Source organism: Thamnophis sirtalis, unplaced genomic scaffold, assembly GCF_051295495.1.
Source record: "Thamnophis sirtalis isolate CommonGarterSnake01/CBP01778 unplaced genomic scaffold, rThaSir2_p1.2 scaffold_8, whole genome shotgun sequence".
Lineage (NCBI taxonomy): Eukaryota > Metazoa > Chordata > Lepidosauria > Squamata > Natricidae > Thamnophis > Thamnophis sirtalis.
Genome location: NW_028261388.1, coordinates 55,928,721 through 55,941,081, shown reverse-complemented (window position 1 = coordinate 55,941,081; position 12,361 = coordinate 55,928,721). Strand labels below are relative to the sequence as shown.

General features: G+C 42.2%; 1 protein-coding gene across 1 annotated transcript in view; it reads left to right on the top strand.

Moving 5' to 3' along the window:
• Positions 1 to 2,958: 2,958 nt before the first annotated feature.
• HSF2BP (heat shock transcription factor 2 binding protein) overlaps positions 2,959 to 12,361 on the top strand; it is a 43,878-nt gene continuing 34,475 nt past the window's right edge. The window contains exons 1-3 of the mRNA XM_087722099.1: positions 2,959 to 3,009; positions 4,016 to 4,166; positions 6,218 to 6,321. Of these exons, the coding sequence (XP_087578225.1) occupies positions 2,959 to 3,009; positions 4,016 to 4,166; positions 6,218 to 6,321 (306 nt within the window). The remainder of the gene's footprint in view (positions 3,010 to 4,015; positions 4,167 to 6,217; positions 6,322 to 12,361) is intronic.

The window sequence follows — 12,361 nt, the reverse complement described above, 5'->3', positions numbered from 1 at the left end:
CAGCTGGGCATAATAGCAGCACAACTGAGTTCCAGGCATATTGTGGGAATGCTATGATTGTGGTTAATATGATCCCCTCATCAAGGTGGTTACTTTATGCTTAAGGTGACCAGATGTCCAGATTTCAGTGTGACAATCATGCTTTATAACAATTTGTCGCGTGTCCCTCCGCGTTTTAAAAAAGTCCCGATTTTTCTCTGGCTTCATGTTGAAAGCCCAGTGGATTTGCTTAAGAAATCCTAACTGGGGCAAGAAATCCTAACCGGGGCAAGACAAAAGACACCCTGTCTAACTAACCTCTCTCTCTGTCTCAGTACTTTCATTGAAGATATTAAAACTTTAAAGCAAGAAAACGGATCCCCCCCCCTTACTCACTTTATAAGAAAAAATGACCCATTACCATAGAGCTGCAAGAAACACCTGGCTAGAGAGGGAAGCGACTGTTACTTCCTGGATTTTCTGGAGGGGAGGGGCATGGAGTTTGGAGGTCTGCTCGTGTGGGAAAAATGGTACTCTTCTTTTTTCTTGGAAAAATATTTCCCTGGGACTATTTAACCATTTTAATTTGCTCAGTTCTTTGTATTAACATCTACATCATTCTGGATTGACTTGGAGTGTCTGCCTACTGGTAAGTGGGTTTTTTTCTTTTCTTTTTTAATGTATTTTAAAATAATATTTTATTTATTGTGCATAGGATTTATTAAAATAGTTATTCTGTGTGGATTTAAGTTAAGAACTCCTTGTTATTAAGCTTTCCTCAATTAATCTTTGGGTAGATTCCCACCAACTTCAAGATCCCACGGCACATCTTGGAAGCTACACCTTTGCTTAGTTTATAGATGATGCCTTTCCTTAAATATGAAAATAAATACATTTATTGTTCAAATGTGTACATCTCAATAGAAATGACTCTCAGGGGTGACAACAATCCACTAAAATAATAATATAAAACAGTAATTACAAAAACAGGAGCAACTGTTATGAAAATTATTATTAAAAAATAAAGAATAAAAATGGAGTTATTAAGTATATTAATTGCAGCAACCACAATACAATGCCTCGGTCCTTCTTTTCATTAAACTAGACATACCCAATTCCAAGGAATTAAAAGATGCTTGCTCCTGGGGAGGAAAGCTATGGCAAATCTAGACAGCATCCTAAAAAGCAAGGTGACCAGATTTTCAGTAAAGAGGGACCCCTTTGAGTGGGGGTGGGGGCTTGATTAACAATTTTATACGGAGCAACAAAAATTTTCATACAATGCAAAAATAGTATTGTAATATTTTTTTTTATTTCAACATAACTACAATTTACAAATATAAATTGTAACTGTTGCCAAACATCAAAATTTTGATCATGTGACCATGAGGATGCTGCAACGGTCGCTAAGTGTGAAAATGGTTGCTAAGTGTGAAAAATGGTCATCAGTCACTTTTTTCAATGCCATTGTAACTTTGGTCACTAAGCCCATTATATCACCTTTCTTGCCACAGTTCTTAAGTGAATAACTGCAGCTGATAAGTTAGTAACATCAGTGAATCTGGTTTCCCCATTTGACTTTGTCAAAAGGTGATTATATGACCCCAGGACACTGAAACCATCATAAATACGAATCTGTTGCCAAACATCAAAATTTTGATCGTGTGACCATGAGGATGCTGCAACGGTCGCTAAGTGTGAAAATGGTCGCTAAGTGTGAGAAATGGTCATCAGTCACTTTTTTCAATGCCATTGTAACTTTGGTCACTAAGCCCATTATACCACCTTTCTTGCCACAGTTCTATTCCTTTCTATTCCACAGTGGAATAGATTGAAATAGATTGAAATGTTTTACTTCAATTTATTCTGTGTGGATTCTTTTTTTAAATTGTCTTAGACTATTTTAAAAAAGATTCTATCCAAAGTACAAAATACCAGCTGCAGTTATTCACTTAAGAACTGTGGCAAGAAAGGTGGTATAGTGACCAAAGTTACAATGGCATTGAAAAAAGTGACTGATGACCATTTTTCACACTTAGCGACCATTTTTCACACTTAGCGACCGTTGCAGCATCCTCATGGTCACGTGATCAAAATTTTGATGTTTGGCAACAGTTATAATTTATATTTGTAAATTGTAGTTATGCTGAAATAAAAAAAAATATTACAATACTATTTTTGCGTTGTATGAAAATTTTTGTTGCTCCATGTAAAAATTTTAATCAAGCCCCCCCACCCCCCCCTGGTCAAAGGTGTCCCTCTTTACCAATCTGAAAATCTGGTCACCTTATTTATGCTGTGTTATGCAAACTCAGTCTGTAAGCTAAGATGTAACATTGCAGAAGAGTGATGAAAGCCAATTGGTTAATTTTGGGTCAGTCATTCTCTCTCAGCCCAACCCACTTCACAGGGGTGGTGTTGTGGGAAAGTAGGAAAAGGAATATCTGTTGGATATGTTCGCCACCTTGAGTAATTTATAAAATTCATAAAAGCAAGACACTAAACAAAGTTCTTTTTTAGTAGGGGATTACTGTGTTGCCTTCAAAGCAAGCATTACTCTTTAGCTTCATTTGGGTGTGAGTGTGGGTGGAATTATGATTTATGATAAATTAAATATGCCGAATTAGAAAGGTCTATATTATCTTAAAGGATGGTGGTTTCAACAAACAAAAATCTTGTTATACATTAAATTTAACACGTTCTCAGAGTTATACCGAGATATCACCTCTCCAAAGTTAGGAGATCGCGGCCGAATCAAACAAGGAGACAACGAGCAAAGATTTATTAATAGGGTTGCCAATTCGAACGCAAGAGACTGACTTTTTAACCACCAAGATAGAGTGGTTATATAGAGCGGCAAGAGAGTTCTGAAGCCTGGAGATTTTGGAGAGTTGTCCCGCCACAAGATATGCGCACACGTGGTGCGCAGCGAGATTGAAGGGAGTGCGGGACGTCGTTCTTTTTTTATCGTGTGTTGAGATGAAGCGCGGGAGCTTATCCAGCCCGGCCTGCTCAGGAGGTGGACAACAGGTAGCGTAAGGTGCTGGCTTTACTCTCCCGCGAGATTCTCGATCCTAATTATCGTAGCTTTCTCCCCTCAGAAGGCGGCAGGTGACAAGCAATGTTTCTTAGTCTACACACACATACCACACATACCACGCCCTATCAGCCACAATTTGGTGGTGATAAAAATTGACTTCTAGCCTCCAGAAACCGATCGTGAGAAGAAACCTTTCAATTTCGGTGCATCTACAGGCGGCATCCTACAGGAATATGGATACAGGGTGGCTGAATTTTTACTACACTCAAGGGTGAACAAGGGTTCATAGCACCGTGCGTTGTACAAACAGGTTAAGTTAATGAGCCGATGTAATCGTTGACTCCTGAGGTGCTTAAGGAGGATTTTGTATTAAGTGATGTGTATTTTAAGAATATAACTTAAGCGTGTTTGCTTAGAAATAAATTTTAAAGAGGAGCAAATATAAATATCTAGCCTGGTATGTAAAATAACTTATTGCAGCATTTTAATACTAATAGTATACAGTTTTCTGAAATATAACAGAAATGAACAAACACATTCTTGTATATCTCAATTGTTTCATAATTCTCTACATTCTTCACATGGAAGATGAGCACTTAATGTGATTCTCAATCTTCTTGAAGTAGAAGGGGGAACAAGCCTAGTATGAAAAACTGCTTTTTCAGCATTGTGTGTGGTATATGTCAATTTCTTATAAGATGAATGCTTTTTCCCAGCTAAAATAAACACTGCTATGGTTAACTTGTCTATACAGAATTTATGCAAAGATATGTTCATTTCTCAGTGTTCTTTTTCACTTAAATACTCACCTTCTACATGTTCTTTTATATAACATAATTTAATATTTCTAAAATATATAAATCCAAACAATATATGAAAACTATGGTTTAATATAGCCCAAAATGTAACAATAAAAAAGAGAAAGGTTTTTTCTTGTTAAAGACATTTGTTGAATAGCAGGTAGAAAAAAGGGGAAAATCGTTTGTTCTGTTGCAGAAAACTGAGGTAGAAGTTGAATTTGTTAAAGTCAAAAAGAGTGCTTTGGAGAGGTTGACAACTGAAGTAATGCAGTTGCATGACATTCTACCTAAGATATTGAATAGTGATATCTTAGAAAGCCTTCAGAAACTGGATGCCTTTGAAACAAGTAAGTTCTATATTAACCACAATTAATTCATAGAATAGTATGGAATCTGTGAAAACAAGACAATTGTTAATATTGTTTGGTTGTATCCTGCTTTCTGTTTTTTTAAAAATATTTTGTATGCAAGACAAGATATAGTAAAATATTTAAATATAATACAAAAGTTTGTAACTTACAAAAGGCCCTTCTTTTCTTAAAAGAAATTAAGATGCAAGAGTGAAGAATGTTAAGTAATATGAAATATTGGAACGACACTTTCCTTGCCTAATAATCTCCTACTTCATATCGAGTTGAAAAATGGAAAAAAGGTTGATATGAAGAGTATTAAAACATTCCTCCTCCTGCTCCCTACCAAATTATCGTTTTATGACAGAAACTAAAATTCTAACTTTACAACTTGTACTGCATTATGCTTTCCACTGGGAATTTGTGGAAGCAATATATGATACATAGTGGTAAGCAGTTAAAAGTTCAAATTAAAGAGGAACTGTACAGTTGCTTTTCCTTCCTTACTCTGGATCATAACTAGATCATGGTCTAGTTACTTCAGGCTCAGTACTACTGTTTTTCATATTCTTGCAGTTTCTGAGTGAAAGAGGAGAGACATAATTGCTTATTTGAGCCAAATATAATAGCAATAGCAATCACACTTAGACTTATAATTAAGAGTGCTTTACAGCACTCTCTAAGAGGTATATATTTATATTTATCAACCTTAGAAGGAAGAAAGACTTCCTTGAGTAAACCTTGAGCCGCTCCCGGCAATGGGCAGAATCAGCCTGCAATGCTGCATTCTAACCACTGTGCCACAATGGCTCTGAATCCATGACATTATGGATTGAGACTGATAAGAGGCTAGAACAGGATTGTCAAACTCAAGAGCTGGGGGCCAGATCTGGCCTGGGGGTTGCCCTGGAATTAGCAAAGGACTGGCTCGTAGTGCCTCTGCCAGCAAAAACGTAGCTCCATTTTTACTTGAAGAGGGTTGTAGGAGATCATCCTGGCCAAAAACAGAGCCTGGGGGAAGGGGGTTATGCATTCCTCCTCTCAAGCTCTATTTTCACTGGCAGAGGACTACCAAAACTAAAACTAAAAAGGAGAAATGTTTCCCCTTTTGGATTTGAGCATGTAAGAAGGGACAGGAAAGGAGAATGACAAAGAGGAAAGACAAAAAGAAGAAAAGATGGGAAGAGAGCAAAGAAGGAAAAATAAGGAAAGGGGAAAGAAGAAGGAAGGAGAATAAAGAGGGAAGGAAAAAGAAAAGGAAGGAGATTATAATGAGAGAGAGGGGGGTCTGAGGGAAGTCCTGCCTTAGCACTTAGCCACCACAGGTGCTCCCGACACAAGTGATGTTGAGGTGCCTCCCCCCCCCCAGTCATACCCACCTCATCCATCCACCCCAAGTCAAACACAAACCTGATGCGGTCCTCAATGAAATCAAGTTTGAAACCCTTGGTCTAGAACATGTGCTGGTCTATGATTATCCTGTTCTTGCAGGACCTGTCAACATTATTTTCCTGATGTTACTTGTTAATATTTGAGAGCATATTTTTTTAAAAAAACTTTTTGTTCTCCTCCTCCCCTTCCTCCAAATGATTTGAAGATAATGAAAGATTGTAAACCACAGAATCAGTGGTCTAACTTCTGTTTGTTTACCAAATATATATACTTACGGAGTCCTGCTAAGGCATACTGAATAGGTGACTTTATAGCCACTATTTGAACTTTTCTAAGAATGATCCATTAGAGAAAAAGATCTGTTTTTATAAGTTGAACCTATTAGTTTAAGTAGTACACACAAGAAAATGAAACTGCATTGTCCTATATATGACTAATCTTCAAATATTTGAAGATGACTAATATATTATCTTTTGCCGCTAAAGGTTAAATAAACACAGTATTTCACTTGTCTTTGAAGGATTTGGTTTTCTAAGCTTTTCACCATATTTGTTACTTTCTTTATAATGTGATTTGCTGATAGTTGCAGTTTAGTGGTAGTATTTGAATGACTTGATTTGTTTTGCATTGTTTTGCTTGTGATCCTCCATTTTTAGTTGTAGAAAAGAAAGCTAATGAACTGGAACAATTGAGAATGGATTGTGAACATTATAAAGTTCGCTTGGAAGCAGCCCAGGCAGACTGTGTAAGAGAAAGAAAGGTAAAGGATGACTCCTATTCATTACCCAGTTTATATATTTTAAAAACTCTTAAAGAGCCAAGGTGGCGCAGTGGTTAAATGCAGCACTGCAGGCTACTGCTAGATCAGCAGGTCAGCGGTTCAAATCTCACCGACTCAGGGTTGACTCAGCCTTCCATCCTTCCGAGGTGGGTAAAATGAGGACCCAGATTGTTGGGGGCAATATGCTGACTCTCTGTAAACCGCTTAGGTCTGAAAGGCCTATGAAGCGGTATATAAGTCTACTGCTATTGCTATTGCTATTAAATTAGCTGGGACTTATTAAAATTGTTATTATTTATTAAAATTACATCTTACCTCTCCTACAGAAGCTTAATGTGCTTTTCTTTTTATCCATAAAGGAAAAGGTTTGTGATTTGTTTGTTTGTTTATTGGATTTATATGCCACCCTTCTCCCAAAGGACTCAGGGCGGCGTACATTAAAAAAAACACATATTACAAAAGTTAAAAAGGAAATTAAATAAAGTATCCAAAAACAAACCCAATTAATATTAATAATACAATTTTAAAAATTAGATTAAAATTAACAATTAAATTAATCATTTATTTTATTCTGTTCAGGCCACGCTGGCTTGTTGGAAAAGCCAACGTTTTAGGGCGCGTCAAAAGGACCGGAGGTTGGGGATTATACGAAGCTCCGGGGCAGCTCATTCCAGAGGGAAGCCGCTCCCACAGAGAAGGCTCTCCCCCTGGGGGTCGCTAGCTGACACTGTCTGGCCGACGGCACCCTAAGGAGGCCATCTCTGTGGGATCACACTGGGCGGTGGGAGGCTACTGGTGACAGTAGGTGGTCTCGCAGGTACCCTGGGCCTAAGCCAAGGAGCGCTTTAAAGGTCATAATTAGTACCTTGAATCACACCCGGAAAACAACCGGCAACCAGTGCAGGCCACCTAAAAGGGGTGTAACATGGGAGCATCTAGGTACCCCCATGATAACCCGAGCGGCCGCATTCTGAACCAGCTGAAGCCTCTGGGTGCTCTTCAAGGGCAGCCCCATATAGAGAGCGTTGCAGTAGTCCAGTCGAGAAAGGATGAGGGCATGAGTGACTGCACAGAGCATCCTGATCCAGAAAGGGGCGCAACTGATGTAAAAGGTGAACCTGGTAAAAGCCCCCCCCCCCCTGGTCACGGCTGTCAGATGTTTTTCTAAACTAAGCCACTTATCCAGGAGGACTCCCAGATTGCGGGCCCTCTCTGAGGGGGCTAAAATTTCTCCCCCTATCATCAATGATGGAACAAGATGCACAAATTGGGATGATGGAAACCACAGCCACTCAGTCTTGGAGGGATTGAGCTTGAGCCTGTTCCTCCCCATCCAGATCCGCACAGCCTCCAGACATCGGGACATCACATCGAGGGCATCGTTTGGGTGGCTTGGGGAAGAGATAAAAAATTGGGTATCATCAGCATATTGATGATACCATACCCCAAAGTCACGGATGATCTCGCCCGGCGGTTTCATATATATGTTGAACAGGAGGGGTGAGAGAACCGACCCGTGAGGCACCCCACAAGTGACGCACCTCGAGGTCGATCCCTGTCCTCCAGTCAACACGAACTGTGACCGATCCGACAGGTAGGAGGAGAACCACTGTAAAACGGTGCCCCCCACTCCCAATCCCCCGAGTCGTCGCAGTAGGATACCATGGTCGATGGTATCGAAAGCCGCCGATCGGTCTCATAGGACCAGGACAGAGGAGCAGCCCCTGTCCCGGGCCCACCACAGATCATCGACCAACATGACCAATGCCATCTTCGTGCTGTACCTGGGCCTGAAACCCGACTGAAATGGATCCAGGTAGGCAGCTTCATCCAGGTACTGGGGAAACTGACGTGCTACCACACTCTTGACAACCTTTGCTACAAAGCAAAGGTTGGAGACCGGACGATAGTTGGCTAAAGAAGCTGGGTCCAGGGAAGGGTTCTTAAGGAGGGGCCTCACCACCACCTTCAAGGCAGTGGGAAAGAACCTCTCTCAATGAAGCATTGGTAATCGCCTGGAGCCAGCCTCGTGTCACCTCCTAGGAAGCCGAAACTAACCGAGAGGGTCACGGGTCCAGCACACAAGTGGCAGCACTGAGTCTCCTCATAATCCTGTCCATGCCCTCGGGGGTCACAGGGTCAAACTGATCCCAGATAGTCTCCACAAGATTCATCCCCGTTGACTCGCCCAGATCTACCCAGTCAGAGTCCGAGCCTATCCGGATCTGAGCAATTTTATCCTGCAGATACTGAACAAATTCTTCAGCTCTACCCTGCAAGGGGTCTTTCCTTGGTTAAGTAAGGAACGGATCACCCTAAACAGGGTGGCTGGGCAGTTATCTGCGGATGCGATAAGAGCGTAAAAATGTTGCCGTTTCACCGCTTTCATCACCACTAAGTAGGATTTATTATGAATTCTTACTAGTGTTCGATCAGATTCGGACCGGCTGGCCCTCCAACCACTCTCTAGACGTCTTTTCCTGCGTTTCATCTCCCAGAGCTCCTCGGTGAACCAGGGAGCTACCTGGGATCAACACCGGGTCAGAGGCTGCAAAGGCACAATACGATCCAAGGCCCCAGTGGCCGCCCTATCCCAGGCTCCCACTAAGGCTTTGGTCGAGCTGTGAGCAAGCGATTCAGGAAAAGTCCCAACCTCCATCAGGAACCTTTCAGGGTACTTCAGGCGCCTGGGGTGGAATCATTTAGTCAGCTCCACCTCCCTGCAGTGAGGGGTAGCAGTATGGAAGTCAAGCCTGATGAGGAAATGATCAGACCATGACAAGGGTTGGATAGAAATATCCCCTAAATCTAGATCATTCATCCACTGCCCAGAGACAAAAATCAGGTCGAGCGTGTGTCCCCTGTTATGGGTGGGGTCTTGAATTAACTGAGTTAGGTCCATAGCCGTCATGGAACCCATGAACTCCCAACTGACTCCAATGTCTCACCAATGGAAGGCAGATTGAAATCTCCCAGGATCATCAGCCTGGGGAAATCAACCGCCAATCCGGCTAACACATTCAGCAGCTCCGGCAGGCCCGATGAAACGTAGCAGGGAGATAGGTACGTAACAAAAAGGCCCACCTGGACTCCAAGGCCCTATTTCACAAAAAGGGACTCACACCCGCCTATCTGAGGCACAGTGACCTGAGGTCTGAGACTTTTCCTAATAACCACCGCCACCCCCCTGCCCCTGCCCTGGTGAAATGGCCGAAAGCCTGGTGGGCATAATTGACTAAAGGGAACACCCCCCTCATGGCCCAACCAGGTCTCCGTAATGCACGCCAGGTCCGCTGTACCCTCTTGTATGAGGTCATAAATGAGGGGAGCCTTATGTACCATGGACCTGGCGTTACGCGACACCAGCCGGAGACCAAGGTTCTGTAATCCCAAGCACCCGGGGTGCAAGAAGGGCGATGAGGGTCGGAACGCGTGATTGCTCTTAAATAGTGAACCCGTGTCCCGAACATAATTTGTTCCTTGGCCTCCACCATATCGGTCTCTCCCACAAACAGTAGAGATGGTAACCCCCCCAATGGAGTGGCTTAATGTCTCCCCCAGAATCCCAACCCTTCCCAGCATTCCAAGCCTGTGCCCATTAGTTAGCTCTGGCCTGTGGCCTGGCAGACTCCCCCCCCCCCAAGCCTGTCTGAGCCATCCGAATCAACTCCCCTGCCCCCTCCTTAAAATTTGATTTAAAAACCCCTATAAGAAACCCCTAAGAAGTCTCTTTTTCGCATGCCACCTCTCGGGATTCCAAGATCCATCATTAAGGAAGCATCTTGATAGGCAAGAAGGCCATCCCCGGGAAAGGGAGAGTTCCCGAAGGGAGTAAAGTTCTGTCGCAGTATAACATAGAGGAGAGTGTGGCATCAACCAAATGGGATGACATCATGGGGAGATGGAACGAGGAGATGATATGTCCACGGGGGGTCAGCTAACATAGTTCAAGGGGGTAGCAGGAAGCTTATGTCCATCATAGCAATGGTCGGTGTTAAAGAGAGTATGTAGGAATAACAGCCAGATTTCAAAATCGCAGCAGATGATAAATTGTGAGGTGGTGAAGTGGCCAGTGATGGCGGCGGTGAGGGCAGTGGCGGCTGCTCCAACAACTTCAACAACTCCAACAGCTAAGCTCCATCCACGCCAGCCACACTGATATCTGTCGCCAGCGCCGCACTCTGTTGACCCAGTCCATAGAGTCACAAGAGAAGGGGCCAAATGACACAGTACGGTGGTCCAGGCAGTGGCAGTGATACCGGAGGGGGCGACAACGAAGGACGTGCCCATGCCAACTACCGAAGCCATCTTCTGCTGGCTTCAATATCCATGCCAGCTGCCTCAGCCACGCCCCGCTGATCCAGTCTATCCCATCCATAAGTAAGTTGGAGGGGGGGGAGCAACCGGGATAACACCACGGTGTGGGGAGTGGCAACTGCAGAGACCTCAGGCCAGGTGTTCCGCCGCCGCCGCTGACCATACCCACCCGGCTGCAGAGACCCCAGGCCAGGCGTCACGCCACCAACCACACCCTCGCCAGCAGCCGCCAACGCTCTCCATTCGCCTTTCACCGCCAACCACCCCGTTTCACTCACGACGTTCCGGCTACAAGGCAGGAAATCGCAGCTCAAGGGTATCCACGAGGTCCCAGGAAGTTCTCATAGCTGGACCTGGAACCGACGATGGGATAGGGTACCCCCTGCAAGCTCCTAGAAGGACAGTCATCTCCCCAAAGCTCTCCTGAAACGTGACAGGACACCATCTTGGACATGCGCAATGAGAGCCTCTCAGTCTTGAGAATGACTGGCCCAAACTCAGCCAGTGAATTTTCATGGCTGATGATGAACTGGATCTTAGATCTGCTTTGTCATAGACAATTGCTATACACTGGCTTTGGCAAATAAGGTTAAAAATTCAGTCTTAACTAGACTTTTACTTTGCAATTCTGTATTTGTTTTCCTGAGAATACTACCTTTTCGAAATCAGTGGAATATATATCTTAATATATATAAACAGGCTAAAGTTATGTGAGACAATATATGCTAATACTTTGTTCATAGGATTGCTCTTTTAATAAGGTGAAACATGGTTATCGTCAGATTATCATGACAATCAAGTATTTTTTGTATGTAGGGACACTAGTATACAAAAGTAAATAACTAACTAAATAAGTTCTCGAACTAGATATTTTTTCTAGCATGATTGTTTTATTTTCTCCTAGAGAGTTTGTAGATTTAAGATCCAAATCCTATGTATATGTACTGTATATCTAACTAAGTGCAGCTGGGCTCAAAGAGATGACATCTTCAGAATTTCACTGTTATGTTATTTCCACTTGCATTATCTCCATAAGATGTTGCTGCCTATAGTTAAACAGTTTTCACCAATCGAATGTTTTTGCACATGTTGGTATACAACTTTCCTTAGTTCCAGGTTGCATGGCAATAAGAAAACTGTTTAAAATGTCAGATGTTCTCAGATGTTCTTTCATACTTACCCTTTGCATGTGAATCAAATAGAAAGTTTTTAACAATTCTTTAACGAATCAGCCAAAAATCCATTGTGATTATCAGATACAAGACTGCCCATTTCTCTAGGAAGATATGCACTGATGAGCAGAAAACATATCTTTGGTTTAAGTCACTTATGGAAGACTGCAAAAACTTGTTCTTTTTTCTGTTAACTCTTTGAAATAGAAATGTATAAAACTGTGGAAAGAATTGCTGATGGTCATATTGAAGTCTTCTCCATAAGTTAAGCAACATCAGACACAGTATAGGCATATACATTTGAAGTAATCACAAACAATATAATGAATTTCAGGTTTACATTGCTTTTCTCTAAAGTTCATAAAAGATCTGAATTATAAGTCTTATTTCAGTCTTATTGCCTTTGTTTTATTATTTTGTATTCAAACTGAATATAATGGTTGATTTAGCCAAATGCCTCCTCTGTTTATACAGTATATGGAGGTGGAAATCTATTTTTATTATTTAAAAGTACAGGTAACCCTCAATTT